The 18577-nt window shown below is 48.7% G+C and overlaps 3 protein-coding genes across 5 annotated transcripts in view; 2 read left to right on the top strand and 1 right to left on the bottom strand.

Annotated features, from left to right (window-relative positions):
* LAMB3 (laminin subunit beta 3) overlaps window positions 1-2670 on the top strand; it is a 20069-nt gene extending 17399 nt beyond the window's left edge. Inside the window, exons 19-23 of the mRNA XM_048926060.1 lie at window positions 174-381; window positions 1338-1479; window positions 1740-1916; window positions 2193-2346; window positions 2534-2670. Coding sequence (XP_048782017.1) covers window positions 174-381; window positions 1338-1479; window positions 1740-1916; window positions 2193-2346; window positions 2534-2670 — 818 coding nt within the window. The remainder of the gene's footprint in view (window positions 1-173; window positions 382-1337; window positions 1480-1739; window positions 1917-2192; window positions 2347-2533) is intronic.
* Window positions 2668-18568, bottom strand: CAMK1G (calcium/calmodulin dependent protein kinase IG). Of its 3 annotated transcripts, none has more exons than XM_048926057.1 (14): window positions 18457-18568; window positions 15433-17818; window positions 11423-11540; window positions 9718-9846; window positions 9356-9430; window positions 8981-9119; window positions 8757-8880; window positions 8159-8234; window positions 7528-7640; window positions 6978-7056; window positions 6587-6674; window positions 5474-5859; window positions 4819-4948; window positions 2668-4706 (listed from the first exon to the last, which is right to left on the bottom strand). In XM_048926057.1, exons 3-13 carry the CDS (start codon window positions 11512-11514, stop codon window positions 4855-4857), a joined length of 1395 nt encoding a protein of 464 aa, XP_048782014.1. In that variant the 5' UTR covers window positions 11515-11540; window positions 15433-17818; window positions 18457-18568; the 3' UTR covers window positions 2668-4706; window positions 4819-4854. The 3 variants fall into 3 exon arrangements, with proteins under 3 accessions (XP_048782014.1, XP_048782015.1, XP_048782013.1); XM_048926058.1 differs by having other exon boundaries at window positions 2668-4948; window positions 15433-15528; window positions 15662-17818; XM_048926056.1 differs by having other exon boundaries at window positions 2669-4002.
* The window catches only part of PLXNA2 (plexin A2), a 346250-nt gene continuing 346206 nt past the window's right edge, over window positions 18534-18577 (top strand). The window contains exon 1 of the mRNA XM_048926047.1: window positions 18534-18577. The gene's annotated coding sequence lies outside the window, so the exon portion shown is untranslated.

Here is an 18577-nt window from a genome sequence, read left to right as displayed (position 1 = left end):
TACTGAGCCTGCCTTTTAAGGACGGCAACTTGAGCTTGTTGATTAAACCAGAGTAGATTCTGGCAGCTGTCTGAAAGGAAGAGATGACGTGTAAGAGCATGCTGGACATTTGCCTTCACCTTCCTGCCTCTCACCTCTCTTCTGTCTGACGTTGTTCCTCTGTTTGCATGCAGACAAAGACACGGACCCTGCAACAATCCAGGAAGTCAGCGAGTTTGTTCTCTCTCTACGTCTCCCCACGGATGCTGCTGCAGTCCTGAGAAAAATGAACGAGATTCAAAGTTTGGCTACCAAGCTGCAATGCCCAGAGAACATACTTGCCCAGACAGCCGAGGACATTGCAAAGGCCAAGCAGCTGCAGCAAGAGGCAGAACAGGCAAGGTCAGCTTGGCTGAAGGCTTTCGGCAGCTGAGGGTCACTGAGCCAGAGGGAATGTGCTGATGCTCAGCTGGGGTGAAATCTGACTGTGCTTCTGTTTATGCATGGTGGCTAAAAGGATGTATTTGCAGTCTCTACAGAGGCTTCTCTGATACTTTGATTCAAATAAGGATCTGGCTGCCAAGAATAGATCTTGTTATGGATCCTAGAGCAAGAAACTCTATACCAAAAGTAATAGAGAATTTTCTCTATTTCTCAAGACCATATAAGGGGAGATGATGGGGTGACTCTGTTATTGATATTGGTGACCCACATTCTGATCACACAAGAGAGCACGAGGGGATTAAATGGGCTATTTGTTTTCTGGGTGAAAGTTGGGAGGATTATCCCATGGTCCCTTCAAAAGCAATTACACAGAGCCCTTGCAAATTTGAGCATCTGCTTTGTCATGTGTTGACTTTCAGCAATATCCCGGTGAGAAGGTGAGTGGGATAAGTATGTAAACTCCTTTATAGTGTCTGACACCTGCTTAGCCTGTTGGAATCGATGAGACAAAGCAGTCTGGCTTCTGTTATGATGTGGAATACCAATGAAAAACCATGACACTATGGGGAGCTCTGTCCTCCAGTCTAAATAGTCCCAATGAAAAGCAGATAGTATGCAGTGAAGTTGGTTCCCTTTAATTTCCCTTTAATTCTTTTTCCTGCACCCTTGCAAAGCAGTTGTTTCTACATCTCTCCCCTTCTCAGTTCATTTCCTCTGTTTGGGGATGTGAAATGGAAGTAACACCTCTCTTGAATGGAAATCTGCTCTATGGCTATTCTGTACTGTGTCTGGATGTGTGTGGGGTGATCACAGCCTTCTCCATTACAGTATTGTCTTGCTTCCCCAGCTTGCTTATTTTGCCCCTGCAGTCCATGCAATTCTCCACGCTCTGGCTGTTTCTTGTGTTTCTCCAGGAACCGAGCGAATGCTGTGGAAGGCAATGTGGAAGAAGTTGTTGGGAATCTGAGACAGGCAAACACAGTGCTGCTGGAGGCTCAGGGGGCTATCAGGGGCTCAGGTTCTTCCCTTCGGTTCATTCAGGAGCGCGTCGAGGAAGTAAGTGGTGTTCATTGACTTCCCAAATAACAGCACTGCTCCCTGCTCTCTGCTGCTTTGCTGCTTTGCAGTGGGGTACAGCCCTGTACCAGCAAAGTGGGTGAGATATTTTGTGTAAAAAAACCCCTATTCCCTTTTGGGTCTCATTTGTCTGCTTCTCTGAGCTCCAGGCCTGCAAGGAGGAAATCCGTGGGCCTTCACTGCACAGAAGAAAAAGTTTTTGTTTGCAATTTCCCTCTTAACATGGAGCATTCTTGTAGATCGAGGCAGTGCTTGGTCCAGCTGAGAAGAACGTGGGCTCGGTGGCAGCCCAGCTGGCTGTGCTGGCAGAGAGGCTCCCTGGGCTGCAGCAGACAGCAGGGCAGAACCGGCTGCGGGCCGGCGATGCGCAGCAGGCAGCAGCAGCAGCAAGCGAGGAGGCCAACGGGGCTCAGCAGGTATTTGGCCTTGCACTGTGCTCCCTCTGGCTTTCTCAATTTTAATGCCTTTGGCTCAAGACCTGTTTCTGCTCTCTGCCCTACCTGAGGCAGAGCAGCCCGTGCAGATGCCAGTCAGCATCTTTGTGAGCACGCTGTGCATCTGCATGTTAACGTGATTGCAGAGCTCTAGCACAGTATCTCTTTAGTATTTAAAATGGGTTCAACATTGGTAAATCTTCACCAGTTTATTTGCTCAGTCCTACATGTGCTGCTGCTTAATTTACTTTTCCCCAGGCTTTCCAACGAGTGAAAGATATGTATGCAGAGTTGAAGAGCAGAGAGGGGCAGAGCCCTGCGCTGGGAGCACAGGGCAGCCGTGTGCAGAGCATAGATCTGGAGGCAAAAGCTCTCTTTGAGGAAACATGGAACATGATGCTCCGTATGGAAAGTAAGTCTCTGAGCTCGAGGTGATGGGCAGGTGAACTGGGGCTTTTGGGTGCCAGAGAGGTCGGGATTTTTAGGGCAGAAGAGAGGGGTGCAGGAGGGAGGAGGGGTTCAGTCCAGGAAGGCAGGCTGCACACAATGCCTTCCTCCAGTTATGATCTCACAAAACCTTCCCTGCCCTCTCTCCTCAGCTTTGGAGACAGAAATTCAAGAAAGCAACAGAGCTCTTGTGGCCAAGTCAGCCAGGCTGTCAGGCCTTCAGGAGCAGGTGGGCAGGATCCGGGACGCCATCCATAAGCGAGTCACCTACTATGAGAGCTGCTCCTGAGTGAGGCTGCACCTTCCTGCTGCAGACACCGACTGCTGTGTTGATTCCCATTTTTCTGGCAGGATTTCTCACTTTCCTAATGTCTGTATATTTAGCAAATGGGATTTCTGTCCTTTTGGAAAGGAGCTGCACCGAGCCAAAGGGGTGAACACCCCTCGGTGGGTTCGTGCTGGTTGGTACACTTGAAGCTACCTGGGCATGGAGGAGAAGGACAGACACAGAACTTCAGCTACAAATACGCACATCCCCCACATTGTTATTTCCAGAGAGGTTAAAAAAAAAAAAAGTTGTTCATGTTTTAACCAATTCAAGCTTTTGTAGCTGGATTTGCTATTCAGACAAAACCCATTATGTGGGGCAATGCAGTTCATGCTTAGAACTTGCCATGGCTGCTGTCCTTCCCTCCTAGATTTTTCGTCAAAGATTCAGATCACAGAAATGGAGAATTTTATCTCCGTCGTATCTACATAGCAAACCTCTATTTCTGCAACTAGGAGAAATGCAATCTCATACTCAAAACGTGTGATGCTGAATGTCTTCTTTGACTTTCTGCCACAATCTTCTTATTTACTGTGTAACACTTTGCCAGAAAAATATCAGAGCGAGCAGTTCTGCAGCTGCTCAGGGGATGCTTCAGAAGGGACTTAATAGACCATTTCCACATCACATTTCTACGAATAACCAACAGGCACTTTACAAAACAAAAGTCAGCTTTATTAAGCAAGTATTTATTGTGCAATTACAGACTTGGAAGCAGGGAATTTAGACCTCGCTGTGGTTATTAACAGACATAGGGAGGTTGCTAGCAGGTTGTCTCCTTTTGTAGCTGAAGTGAGAACCACGCAGCCTGGGCAGCTGCTTGGCACTGAGCTGCAGAGAGCTGAAGCCTGGGAGAAACCAAAATCGAAGGAATGGGAAGGATGCAGGTTGTAAAAATAACTGAGCTGCCACTGAATAAAACTCTGCATGGCTTTGGTTTATAGGATTTATGCTGTGCAGTGCACTTGTTATGCATCGGACAACTTAACAGTATACAGAAAACAAAAGCTTACAGCGTTGAGCAGTGTGGTATGGATAATATACACTGTGCTAGCAGCAGCCTCAGACTTTCCCTTGCTAAAGTGCCTTCTCCCAGCATTAACGATCAGAAGCAGGCCGAGGTCGCCGCGCTGATGGATTCCCAGCATTTCTGTGCTGCTCATCACCGCGACGCTGCTCTCCGTGACGCTGCTGCCTGTCAGCCCCTGGCGGGACACAACATCCTTTCTTCTTGCTTGCACTGTTGATGTCTGGCTTTGAAGTGCAGAAAAGAGTAAAACAGCCCTTCTGTTTCTGCAAGAGTGAGAATTTCAATTGGGAATTGAACTTTGTTTCGCTAGACTGCTGCCTTCACAGTGTGCTCTGTTAATAGGCGGCAGCAGCACGGGGGTTAGGAGCTGCTTAGTTCCTTTTGTATGCTGCATTTATAAAAGGCTGTTACATGACTGATCGCTGGAATTGACCTGTTTGGAGTCTGTAGTAGATCTTACTTCCATTTGTCTCATCTATTGATCCTTTGTACGTTACAGTTCTGTTCGTGTGATCTCATCAGTAGAAAAGGTCATAAAAGATGATAAGATGCAGCTCACTTGATGTAGTTTCCAGGGAGATTTATGCTGGCCCATGCTCACCTTTTTGGAACATCTTCTCAGCCAGAATCTAATAGCAGTATTTCCTACTGCTTATACACAACATGTCTCAAATGTTAATTTCGGAATCAATCTGAGCTATGACCAAACAGGAGGAAACTTTCATTTTCTTACTTCTCTGGCATTTGTTGCTCACCTACACAGCCACCATCTCCATGTCATGCTGATAACAAAGCAACTGGAACTGACCCAGCTGGACCAAATCTGGGCCAAGGAGGGGCTGTTCAGGCAATAATTGCCTTTGAAACCAATTGATTTTAGAGCCAGTGGGCTGGTCCACCTGGAAGTCAAAGGATGACTTCTTCCTCAAGAGATGGCTTAATTAGGGCTTTCTCTGTTACAAAATACCTGCAAAATCAATTTGTTTCCATACAGTCACTTTGCTAGTTGTGCCTTTCCCATTTTCATGCTGTAATGGGTTTAATTGCAAGCAGCTGGTGGTGGGATGGTGTGCACTTACCATGGCGATGGAGGATCCTGCTGGCTGCCTTCCTCATCACATGATCAAACAAACTCCAGTTTGCCCAGTGCCACAGTGAGATGAGTGCTTACCAGTCTTCATTGGAACGAGAACTTCTGATTTGAAATGGCTGGATGGAAATGGAAGAATTGGAAGAGAAAGATGGGAAGAAAAAAAAAAGAAAAGATAAACAGCTGTGTTTATGGTCGTTCTGCAGGTGAATTAAAGTTGTGTTTTTTATATAAAGAGTGTCATCTGCTGAAAGCAAAGTAGAGCTGGAGTGCAAGTCAACACTGCAGCAAAGGCAGGGTCCACTCAGCCAGCAGCTGCTGAGCAATTGGCATCAACAGCTCTAGCCATAGATCATCTCAGCTTCTGGAAAGCAAATACACTGATGGCAATGGCAACCAAACCCCCACCACCTCAGCTCACTGCAAGCCTTGCTGTGCAGCCTGGGCACTGTGCCTCACCTGCTGCTCATACAAGCACAGAAAAACGCTTGGCTGGGTACTGGTGCAATGTTTGCTTCTGTCCTTTTCCTCCCTCCTCTCTACTCCACCTGGAGCTGGCAACTTATGTGCCAGGCAGCAACTTCCAGGCAGGGTTATTCCCATACACTTTGTCGGAAGTCTCGGCTGATGACGTGGATACCTACTGGGATTTTGCAGGTTTTTTAAGGAGCGCCATCTCGGAGCAGAAGGATGCCTTGGCTCTCTCATGCCCTGTGCACACTGGGCTGCAGCCACACGATCTGGCTGGCGGGCTCTGGTTGTCTGGTGATCCATTCACTGGGGGGCTTTGCAGCTTGCTCTCTCTCATTCCTGTGCCTTGCTCCAGCGGAGCAGGAGGGGCCGGACAGGGGACCTGGGGCAGTGACATGTCCTCGTCCTTGCTGGGCATGGCTGGCTGCGTGGTGTTGGGTGTGCTGGGTCTGGGTGCTTCAGAGCCTTGTATAATTGGGTGGGTGCTGCCAGCCGTGGCGTGGCCATTCATGTGCAGCTTCCTCATGTGGTGCACCACGGCTGCGGCATTGAAGGCTTGCTGGGGAGGAAGAGAAAAACCCCACAGTGAGCACGAGCACCCAGTGTGCTGGATGAACGTTGTCCATACGAAGCAGCAGCAGGGTGGTAATGCTGAGCTGCTTGGTGCTGCTGGAATGTTTGCACAACGTGCAGAAAACGCTCGTTCCTGGCATAAACATGGCGAATACCACGGACTACAAACTGCTGATGCTTTTGAAGATTATAACTCTTTCTAGATAAGGAAATCAGGGGGAACAGCTGTAAATTACCCCACAGTGTGGAACGGAGACTCAAGCTGAATTTTGAGTGTATTTAAAACACTCTAATTCAAGTGGTTCCTACGATATTCCTCTCTCCATCTGAATTCTTACAAAAGCTCTTTTGATATAGATTGAAGTACCAGGTCTGAAAGGAGGAGAAGCTGGATTAAGCTCATAAAAACATCTGCTGACAGCATGCTTGTTTTGTTCCCCTAGCACAAAGACAGCAATCCTTTTCCCCAGCCCTTGTTTTGTTGGGAAGGGCACTGTGATGGCATTATAGTGTCCATGGTAAACAGACCAGTGTGCATTGCAGTAGGTAATGCTGGTCCAAGCATACCATAAAGAGTAGCTGCATATGATTTTCAGACAACTTTTGGAGGGTTTTGGGTGCTTACCCATCCCAGAACCTTGCTTGTTGCTAGATGGCAGCAACTGGCGTTTGCTATTGAAATGGCTCTGGGCTCCCAGTGGCAAACAACTTACCCTCCATTTGCTCTTTGCAAAGTTTTTCTGTATCTGAGCACTGACAGATGGGTATATGTCACGGTGAAGGGCTGTATTTCCATTAATCCTGCAGATGGGGAGAGAAGAAAATGGGCTCATAGGCAGATGGCATTTGTAAGTCATTCCACATTCTGGAGGCAACTAACTGCTTTGTACATTCAATCAGCATTAATTAAACCCAAAGGAAAAACAGCAACAAAATGTAACACAAACACACACTTCAAAGCTCAGAAAAGCCCAGAATGGGATTTCTTCTTTGCCTCTGTTTATGGAGACAAATATTACACCAATTGCAACTTTAATTATTCATAGTTCTCTTTGTTTGGCGGAGGTGACTGATGGCACTGCCAGGTTGGGGGACAACTCTCACCATGGGTGCCTCAGGGCTTCTTCACAGGAAAACCTTGTGTCCGGGTTCTTCTCCAGTAAGTGCCTGATGAAATCCTTGGCTGTTTGGAAAGGGACGAGAAGCAGAGAGGAAAGGTTATTTTCTCCCCGTTCCAGGATGAGATCCTAATAGCAGAGGGCAAACACTCATGGATAAACATCACAAAGGTCAGCGTGGGAAGGAGGTGTTTGCACCACTTCATTGCAGTGGTGGAGGGAGATATGTGTGGTGAAACGCTTCTGATGGAAAAATGTCACCTGCACATGTACCTAATTTCAGCTTAGATGGAGTGAATGTGAACTGAATTTCTCACTGCCAGTAGAAAAAAAACCACAAAAGTTGGGACTGAGAGGTTTTAGAAGTGGCTCTAAAGAACAGCCTCCTATTTTCTTTTCTTTTTTTCCTCTTCTTGTTTTCTCTCTGCCCACACAGCTCAGCTTTGGCATCGCTGCCCTGCCCTGCAGTTCTGGCAGCTGCTGTGGGCTGTCCCCATCCCCACGGCCAAAGAAGGTGAAATGCTGCTGGGCTCTACCTGACTCGGAGATGTCATCCCAAAAAGGAGACTCAAACTCGTAGTAGCCTTCCTTGATCTTTTCAAACAGCTTGGACTCGGTCTCTTCGTAGAAAGGTGGGTACCCACACAGCCTGGAACAGAGCAGAGGGGCACAAGCTGTGTATCCACATGAGCTTGGTGTGGCTTGCTAAGGCTGGGCACGTGTGTGCAACACGAGGGAGTGAGTAACAGGAGGCTGCTGTATGGATCCATCTGTCCCTAAGTGCATGGGGAAAGCTGCAGAAAAGAGTTAAAAACTGTGCAGCAAAAGAACAAAGCAACAGCTGGAACAGAACTGCATGGTGTGGGAGGAAATGAAACAAAACATACAGAGGAAGACTGAATGAGAAAAACAAAGCACAGGATGAGGCACATAATAGAGAAAATACGATTCCTTTCATCTCCTCTCCAGTTCTTGATTCCCACCACCCCTTTCATTTCTATGGTCTGGAGGATCTGTGTGAAGGAGGAGAACACTGCAGTGCTGTCACGAGGAAGGAGAGGGCCGGCACCGCCTCCGCTCATGCTTCCATGCTGCAGAGGTGCATGAGGCAGTGCACGAGCTGGGAAACGTGGAGATGGGGAGGGCTGCTGCCCTGCTGCTACTCACAGGATGTAGGTGATGACTCCGATGGACCAGCAGTCCACAGCTTTGCTGTACGGTTTCTGGGCGAGGACTTCAGGAGCTGCAGAAAAGCAAAAAGAAATGCAAATTGCAAGCAATGGTAAATTCTGGGAAAAGGAGAAGATCCTCGTGCAGTTGGCTTCTGAGAGGTCAGCACAGGAGCCAGTAATGGCCCTATGCAGCAGTTGGATTGCTGCCTGCCTTTTGTATCCACTTCATGCTGTTGAATAGAATGACCCACTGAGGACTTCTGCCTGCACCCAGAGGCTCTGACAAGCTGGATGGAAGCAATGCACTTAGGTTGACATGAAACAAAATCCCACAGTGTTAAATTTTTTTTGTTGTAAATTTTCAATAAATACGTGGCTAACAGCAAAACTCACTGCTCTTAGAATTACCCTTTAAACACTCTGATTTTGTGGTCTCCAAAACCATCAGTAATCCACTTTTTGTGGGGTCCTGCAGTGCTGCCTCTGGTGTGTTGTTGCTAAGGTGGCTGTATATTTTTCCCTTTCATGTTGTAGGGGCACAGCCCTTTTCCTGGCAGCCCACCACAGCATCCTGTTCCCAGCTTTCAGCTCACCAACATATCCTGGCGTCCCGCAGGCAGTGGACATGATGCCGTTCTGCTCCATCTTGGACAAACCAAAGTCTGTAATCATGATTTTGGAGTTCTCTTCAGGAGTGAGGTAAAGAAGGTTTTCAGGCTGTGAATACAGAGAGCCAGAGGTTGAAATTCATGGTGGAAAAATGAAGAAAGCTACGGGATGGAGGTCGGGAAGTGTGCGGCCAAGGGCCAGACTGCACCTTCAGGTCACGGTGGACAATCCCGTTTTCATGCAGGTATTTCACAGCTGTCAGGACCTGGTGGATCACCACGCTCGCATCTTTCTCAGTGTAGACCCCTCGTTCCAAGATCCTGTCGAACAGCTCTCCACCCGACACCCTGTTGCAGAAGAAGATGAAAAATAGACAGGCGATTGTGCGCTTTCCTCCACACAAGCCATGACCTTTCAGGCCCTTTACAGCTCTTCCTGCAGCACAGCTGCTCTCAGGCAGCAGCTCAGCAGCCAGCAGGCTCTCCTGAGTCCATTTGGAGCATCAGGAAGCATTCCTAGCAAATCTTTGACTTCTAGAATGGCTGTGCTGAGCTGCAGGGTGGTGTGGCTCTGCTATACTTACAGCTGCATCACCAGGTAGAAGTGGGTTGTGCTCTCATAGATATCTTCCAAAGTCACGATGTTTTCGTGCTTTATTCTGCAAAGACAAACCTGGGTCAGAAACGAACCTGACAAGGACCAAGTGGCTTTTCCAGCTGAAAACCCAGCCGTCACATTGCTTTCAATACAAGTGACAGTTCACCAGGCTGTTCCATGCCTGCACAACCTGCTGCATTCCCATACCTGGGGCTGTGCTGGGGCTGTGGGGAGAAGTAACTCCGTTAGTGTACTAATTTCTTTGCATCAGTTTCACTTTGGAACCACATCTTGGGAAAGGGTGTTAGTTCTTTACATGACAACGTATGCATGCATGTGTGAACTCACTTTTTCAGCACTGCTATCTCGTTCTCCAAGCTGCTGTCCCTTGTGAGCGGGGACTTCTTGATGCACTTCAGAGCAAAGAGCTTCCCAGTGCTTCTTTGTTTCACCAAGAAAACTTCTGAAAACGCACCTCTGCAAAGAGAAGTGTGAACAGGGGGAGACTGACAGATAGGAACAGGAAAAAACAACCTGGGAGTGGTTTAACACCAAGTGGACGTTGGTTGGAAAGCTGAAGGTACATTTCCAGCAGCCCCAGAGTTAGGAAACACAATGCAAGATTTTGTACAAAAAAAAAAAAACCCATGACAATTTTCTCTGTAGAGGAAAGGTTATGTTTGCATAGTTTATCATGGAGCTATACTGAGGGAGCGGACAAAGAATTTCCCTGCAGTCAAATTAAGTGATGCCCTTCAAGGCTGCCTGCAGTGCTTGGTATGATCCTGATGAGGGTTCAGCTTGGCGTGGCCAGGAGTGGGTATCTGCAACATGTCCTAAGCTTGCAATCCTGTTAGAGGCTTTTCTCAGGCAGCAGAACACGTGTCTTGGGACAGTGACAGTGCATGCTTTGCCAGGTCAGTCCCCAGTAATCCTCATGAAATGAGCAACAGATTAATTTGTGGCGGTTAAATGGGACGAGCTGCTGAGCCTACAACCTTGCAGGGCAGTGGTGGGTAGAGAGAGGAAGGTGAGCATGGTGGAAGCATGCTGGTGGGATGCTATTGTAGCAAACCTACAAAGGCAGAAAACCTGTAGCTCCTGTAATCTCCTGAACAAAGAACACAAGGCACAGATGGGTTTGGTGGTGCAGTTGGTGCCAGGACCTTCTCCTCATTTCATATTTTCCTCTTTCATCCCTTTGAGCCCTGAAGGCTTTCACAGAAATGCTTTCCACACTCCTGAGGGCTCTCAAGGAATGGGCAGCACAGAGGTCCCTAATCTGATAGCTAAGGATTCCCCATAGAGATGATGGGAAATTTCCTAGTGATTTTAAATCCCAGATCTCCATTTGTTTCCTTGGCCAGCTGAAGCAACGCGTGTGGAAAAAAAACCTAAACTCTAATACTAAATTATCCTATTAACGTAGTAGTAGGAAATGAACAACCTACAAATCAGATGCTGGGGCATCTGTTCTATATATCTGTCCTGAACAGTTTATAATAATTATGCCCCTTATTAAAAAATTATGACTCAATAAGTTGGCAAGGAGAAACCAAGCATTTCTTCTTGCCTTCTTCCTTGAGGGGAAGCTGTTGGGTAACATCACTGATTTTTGAGGCTGACCAGGAACATGAGAACCTAAATCCCAGCCGAGCTCTGGCATAGCTGTGTTTGGAAGCCTTGCTGCGGGTTCTACAGTCATGGAAAATCTGGACATGGCAGAATTTCCTGCTGGAGGTAATTCAATTCCTCCTCCACCGCCTTAGAAACGCTTTCTCGTCTCATTCAGACCAATAGGCAAATTAAGCTGTTAACTCCCAGGGAAATATTGTACAACTCGAGCAGCCACGCTCTCGTTTCATCCCTCAAGTGACTCAGGGTTTATGAGATAAAGACACGGCGTTATTAAACCTCTCAGAGCCATCCCTTGACCTTGCTTGACCTTGCAGCAGCAGAGCGGTGCATTCACAAGGAAAAGAGCAAAGCCCCATCCAGGCTGTGACTGGAGGGCAGAGCAGGGCTCGGGCTGCTGCACCTTGGGGGTACTTACGATCCCAGCGCCTCCATGAAAATGAACGTCTTTCTGATATTGCTCGTCTGTTTCTTCCAGGAGCTGCTGTCATCCTCTTCCTTGCGGCCCATCTCCTCCAGAGTGGAAGCAGGGAATGCTGTGAGGAAGAGGGGCAGAGAGCTGAGGGCTGCGGTGAGGGCTGGCATGGCAAGCAGGGCTGGCTCAGGGTGCCATGCACAGCGCTCACCTGGATTCAGGCTTTTCAACACCACTGAAGTATGGGGAATTTGGTGCTGCTTTTGCTACTTAACAGCTGTTGGTGCTGCTACATCCAGCTCCAGCTGCTGATGCAGCGTGACACCGGGTCAGCTGGGCATTGCGCACTGCAGTGCTGCCCAGTCACTGCCCTCCTCTGGTGCATGTTGCCCATCACAAATGTTCCTATTGTGCTAAAAACTCTGCTAATGAGTATGGCTGCTAATTTTAGTGAAGGCACCCGTGGCTTAATGGGTTAAAAAGTTAGGCGCAACGAACAACTCAGAAGGATCAAAGCTGGTCTAATTTATTACTTGATAAATGGTTGAAAGAGCTTGAGACTGCTGGAAAGGGAATTGACAGAAAGCACTTTGTCGATTTGCTGTGGGCAGTTTACACTGCTGTCGTCTAATTGTTGTTAATTGAGTCATGACCTTCCCGCTACCTGCTCCCCACTGTGCTCCATGACTGATGCCACCAGTGAGAGTCAAGCCAGGTGTGGGGAGAGAGCATCCCCAGCCCTGAGGAGGAGGATGAAGGTAAAAGGAAACACAGCTGGGTTTTCATTGGCCTGACTGATCCCAGGGTTATGGTGACACAATGGGCAGAGATGGAGGAAAACACAGCTGTGTGCAGTCAAACCCTGCCGTGCTGCGTGGTGGCTGGGCACCCGTCATCGGGGTTTGGCTGTGGGATGTCACAGGAGGTGTGCTCTGTTTGGAAGCATGTGGGGATTGCAGGCTGTCTGCCCTTGGCAGTATCCCAGCTCCCTTCTCTAAGCACTGCTGTCACACAGAGGAAATGCTGTGTGAGCTCACTGGAGTGGTGGGAGAATTAGGAGAGCTTATAGGGGGCCTGGAGAAGGTGGGGGGGGGGGGGGTGAAACGTTATACAAGTGTCTGAGCACTCTTAATAAGATCAGGTCTAACATTACAGAGCTGGGAGTATGCTGGAAGGTGAAAATGAAGCCATGGGAGGGGAAAAGCGATCAAAACACTTGGTTTTTGGCCTGATGGAGATATGAAAGAAATGGGCTGAAAGCAGCCATGAGCATCGCCCTCCCACCAGCAGGAAGAGATGCCCTGGGCTGCAAGTGCCCTCGGGGCCAAAGCTCCTCTTGTGCACAAGTGCTTGGGAAGGGGAAAGTCTTGCAGCAGAGAAAGCTGAAAGACGTTCTGTGCCAGTCACCGTAGGTGCTTGAATTCCTCCTGAACCTCATTGACCTCCTTAATTAGTGCACCTTTGGGATTTCGAGATCCTTGACACCATTTTTTAGAGGTTAATTTAACGTTATGGAAAACTGAACTGACTCAATTGCAAACAGCTGAAGGCTCTGCTCTGTGAAATCACCAAAGGCCGCTGTGCATTTGACCTTTATTTACTTTCTGTATTCTGACGCGTGTGAAACTCTCAGAATTACAAATATTTACAAAAAGAAAACAAAAACCAGCCATAACGTTACAACTGGAACCAGCCAAGTCCAAAAGTTCTCCATCATAATGGTGACCCATCAGTAGAAACCTCCTCTGGGTCTCAGAAGTGGAGTTTCCACTTTACAGTCACCATCCATCCCACCTTCTCAATCTCTGCAGAACTGGAGTTTCACACGAAAGCAACCCTGAGCAGAGATGTCCAGCTGCAGACGGAAGGTGTTTCTGATTTAGAATGGATTTTCCTTCTAGAAGGAAGACAGCAGCCTGTTTTCTTCAGTCTCCCGTGAATCATCTGTTGGTCTTATAGTTTCTCCTTCTGTCGCTCCATGCACGCAGCATTTGGTTGTGCTGCTGTCTGGAGGGAGGGCTGGATGAATCGCTCTGACTCCATACACGTGTATTTGATTTCCTGCTTTCTCAGTTTTTCTCTATCACTGCGAGCAAGTCATTTCCTGCCTCGCTGCCTTCTGAGAGAAAGGGGAGTAAGTAAGTGGTGCTATTTTGAGAGCAAAATAATCCAATGTTTGAATTGCCCAAGATGTAAAGCTGCATACGTACTCAGGCAATAAATACTCGCCCACCTTCCCCCTTTCCCAGCACCAGATTTCCTTCTTTTCAATTTAGTTACCTCTGCTGCCCACAGGACCCGTTTGCACAGGGCTTTGTGCTGCCTGGTGTTTCTGCACTTTGGGACCTGGGATTTTCCCTGTGTGGGCTCTGTGATTTTATCTTAGGCCCAGGGAGGTTGTGGATGCCCCGTCCTTGGACGTGTTCAAGGCCAGGCTGGACGGGGTCCTGGGCAACCTGATCTGAATGTGTATGTTTGGTGGCCCTGCCAGGCAGGGGGGTTGGAACTACATGATCCTTGAGGTCCCTTCCAACCCGGGTGATTCTGTGATTCTGTGATTCTGTGATCTTTTCCCACCTCTCTCAGTCTGGTTAAGGCACCTGTTGCACTTTGCACTGGTTCAAGGCACTGGATACATCTGTGGGTTATTTTTTTGTTTATTCTGACTCTGGTCCAACACCCTGACCTTTCTCAGCATGTGAGTAAACAGGGTTCCATGGATCCATTGGCTCAGCTGGAGCTTTGCTTTCCGCAGGAATGCAAAACATCATAGCAAAAGTTGGGCCGGCAGCCTTTGAGCTTGGGGCAAGCTTCCTGCCCTCCTGTTGTGCATCAGACCCATCCATGCCCCTCCTCGAGCACAGCCCTGCAGGAGGATATCCATGAGCAGTGGGACATGCAGAGGGAATGGGATGGAGCACACCCTGCACGCACCAGAACGCACACTGCTTTCAGCTCCTGACCGGTCTGGCTTTGCCCACCTACCTTTAACAGTGCATTAACAGCAATGTGTTAAGACCGTACAACGAAATGGACAACAAAATGGGCAAAAGGGCCTTCTGAGATGAAAAAGAAGGGCATAACACTGCTTTCATTTGTTTCCTTTCCCCCAGCATAAACAACTAAGCCGCCTGCAGGACTCCGGTCTGATGAGCGCAAACTGAAAGCAGTGGTTCCAACATTACTGCCAACCTTTGGGCTCTTCCACAGACCTGGTCAATAAACACAACTGCTGCTGTGCTGTCTGATCCAGCAATGGCACGTCGCTGCTTGGAATGTAATGAGTGTTATTATGACCTTGCTTAAATATTTCCTGTAGAAATCTGTTCGGCTCCATATCTCACGGTAACAAATCCTTCTGCAGACAAACATTGGGCTCCTGAATGGATATACTGCACTAGCAAAACGGTTGTAGGCATGATTAATAGTCTTGTGACAAAGTTACATGTGGTGGGGGGAAGATATATGGTTCTCTCATGATTCTGCTTTTGAAATTGGAAAGAAGTTTAAAGCAAAATATAAATATATATATATATAAAGGAGGAGAGCACAATGTCAAAGGATTTGTTTTCAAAATACACCAAAGCAAGCAGTCTGCATGTGAAATTAGCTGCCAGGCCTCTGTGTTCGGGGACAAAAGACTGAGAAACTGAAAACACAGCTCGCCATTAAAGGCAAATCCACATCAAACCGCCCCACTGATTCAAAAGCAGTGCTGTAACTCGGCGCTCCTCGACGAGCCACTTGCAAGATGACATTTATCAATACGAGCATTTTGGATTCCTACGGTAGTTCTGAAGTGAAAATGCCAGGCGGCAGCTTTCTATGAATTGCTCAGGATCACACGCGGGGCATCAGACCAACAGCCCCGCGCTCGTAGGTCCTCCGGGATCCTCCCTCCCATTCCGAGCCACCATTCATTCAAAAAACACAGCCAGGTCAGCCAGCACACCGCCTGCTCTGCTGCACGGATCCGCCAGGGAATGGTTATGAAGAAATAAGATTTCGCTTACCCAAGTCAGCAGGAACAAAGCCAGTCGGACCCCGGCGCTGCCGCTCTGCTCCACAGCTCTGGGGGGATTAGGGCTGCTGGTGGCAGCAGGCAGAGGCTGCGGGAGGAGAAGAGATGGCTCCGCCGTGCCGGTAGCTAGGCAGCACTTACAGGGAGTCAATTGACACGAGAATAAGCAGCTTGTGGGTGTGCATGTGTGCACACGTCGCCGTGCATCGCAGCCGTGGTACCTGGTGCGGGGAGCGGGATGGAGCGCTGCCCGGCTGGACGGCCAGGTGCTGGGCTGCTCCACTGCCCTCCAGCAGCCGGCGTGGAATTGAAACAGTGCTGGGGGGGGGAATGCAAATGCGATTAGCTTTCATCAAACGGATGACTTCTCGGGATTAAAAATACCCCGTTTGCTTCTCGTGATGCTGAAGGGCTGCGGGGCTGGGCAGGGCGCACTGTGAGCAGTTCCAACTGAGCGAGTTGGGGTGCTGATCTCCACCATCCTAATATGGCACAAAACCCCAGAGAAAAATGACACTAATTAATCTAATTAATCTCCATCAGCAGTGTTTTAGACTATTTCGAACCAATCATTGCATTGACTTCCAGAACCCGTCTGTCACCTTCCTGGGAAGCGCAGCACATGAGTACAGGAAATATCCACTACTCTTCAAATCTTTCCCATCATGTGAAATTTTTAGGGAAGACAAAACCAACTTTGCTGACTGCACTCTGTTGATTCACAGTGTCATCTAAAGCGATGCACAACGGATGTCTATGTTGCCAAGTTCAGTTTGTTATCAGGAACAATCAGCTTTAGGGCAGCACTAGATCACATTACTTTTCTTAAGATTTGATTGTTTCATTAGCTTAATTACAAAGAGAAAGCAGTTCGGAACTCTCCCTTTCTTTGCTGGTCAGACTCCATCAGTGTGAAGCCCAGAGTCAGGATTGGGTCACAACTTCTGGGTGTGGAGTAGAGCCTGAATGTTTCCTTCAGCTCCAGGTTTTGGAGGAATTTGCATTGTTTTGATCTTGAAACCCTCATAAAGGTTCACCTATTCATGCCCTTAATGGCTGTCACACAGGACAGCTGGGGATGGCACTGCTGTGAATCGATGCTTGTGCTGTGCTGGGACTGCGTGACCTGTTGTCCTTTTAATGTTGGTGAGATGAAGGCAAAAATGGCAAAAAGAAGGAGAAAAATGGCCATGAGTTGGCTCCTCCTCTAGGAAGGCCAAAGCTGCTTCCTGTGTGCTGAGGATGACAGTGGAAGGCAAGGGCAGAGCTGAGGGCATTGGATAACTGATGCAACTGCACTTGAGGACACGGCAAGGAGGTGGGTGGACACGAACAGAGGAGCTGCAGGAGGAAAGCAGCACATCCCCTGCTGAAATCGCTCTCTTAAGGCCATAATTCAGGATAAAGTGCCCCTACCGAGGATGAATCACCGTCTGTGCAATAAGCATCCATTTCCCCTGGGGTGTCGGGGTCCCTGCCCCATCCCTGGGCTGTTTGCTGGGTGATGTGAGTGCAATGGGCTCCACACAGCTGGTCACAGGGTGATGAAGGGGAAGTGAAATTCAAGGCGACGTTACGCAGGATAATGCGATTGCCTCGAGAGAAGTTTAAGGCAGAGATAATGAGAACAAAAGGGAAGCATTTACTGCACTGCAGTCCTCGGAGTTTGGGTGCTGCTATGAGCTGTACTGAAATGAGACAGCTGTGATAAACCCACTTGGAGTGGGTGAGGACTCCTTGTTCTGCTCCTGCAGCACTTGCTGCCAATGCCTTCCAGATCCTACAGAAGGAGCACAGCCATAGCAGGACAATGCCAGGAACAGTCGAAGTAGGAAGAAACTTGCCTGAGAAAATGGAAAGCGGAGCAGTGGGTGCACTGCAAAGTCAGCACTCGGGGTTTGGCCTTCAGAACCACTGAGAAAAACACCAACGATCAGAGGAAAGGAGAGGGAACACATCGCTGTGTGTGCTCTGCAAAGAAATCCATTGAGATGGTGAATCCTGACCTTGCCTGGTGGAAATCTGGGACAGAAATCAGGGCCTTGTGCTGGGCTCTCCACGGGCTCGTGTTAAAATAGCACTTATTAACCAAAGATGCTCCGACTCCCAGCACCAATCTTGGTTTTAATGGTGTGAATCAGAAGTGAGGAGGTGGAATGCAGCAGTGCAGTGTGGCAGGAGGGGCTGGGAGGGAAGAACCGTCAGCCTCAGCCCTGCACCGAGCACAGGCCACTGTGCATGGAGGGGCCAGGAGGGGCAGCCGGATCCTGGGCAGGGCTGTGATTTCAGTGCTGGGCTGTTCGTTGGGTGGTGTCACAGAGCTTTGCCTTGGGAAAAATGAGCTGGTGGGGCTCGGCTCAGGTGTCCTCTGCTGGTATCTGTGAAGAAATGAGAAAATTAACGTCTCAGAATGTTGTCATCGAGAGGGCAAACAGGAGGCATCAGCACAGTGGTTTTCAGACAGAGAGACAGACGGAGACGTGACACCCTAATGGTAAATACAAGCTCAGAAAGCAAATACAGCTCAGCTGTGACATGGCAGGAAATCCCCGGCTGGTGCCAGCAGAGAGCACTGCAGCACAGCCAATGAAAGCACTGAAAAACACAGAAACAGAGTTGTGCAAACAACGCAGCCAGGGCTCCCCAGCAGTGGTCAGGGCTGGCTGTTATTCCATACGAGCTCCTTGCAGCACAAACCAACTACGTGCCTCTCACAAGTGGCATCTGCGAGCGTTATCTGCTTTCTTTTGTAGCTTTAAGAGTAAAGCACGGCGCTGGCCGTGCGGCAGGGAGGTTCATTCACTGCCGGGTGGCTGGGAGCGAGCAGGGCAGCAACTTGATGCTGTTTTTCATCTGCACTGGCTCAGTTGGAAGGAGCTGCTTTTTTCTACAGATGGTTCAGTTGATGGTGGCTTTTTTCTTTTTGTAAGCGGTTAAATTATCAGCTGAGATACCCAGAGAATTTAGCAGCAGGTTTTGCACTTCATGCTTGCTAATTGAGGTCCTGTGAACTCACCATTCGTTTCGAAATGGTAAAGAACCACGTGACGTGCCGTTAATTAAGCTCTTCAGCGGTACGCGAATGAACCGCCCCCAGATTTGCAGCAGAGCCGTGACCTGCAGATCCAACGCCGCAG

Source organism: Lagopus muta, chromosome 24 (genome assembly GCF_023343835.1).
Source record: "Lagopus muta isolate bLagMut1 chromosome 24, bLagMut1 primary, whole genome shotgun sequence".
Taxonomy (NCBI): domain Eukaryota; kingdom Metazoa; phylum Chordata; class Aves; order Galliformes; family Phasianidae; genus Lagopus; species Lagopus muta.
Note: the sequence above shows the minus strand (reverse complement) of the source record. Positions and strands in the feature narration are given on the sequence as shown.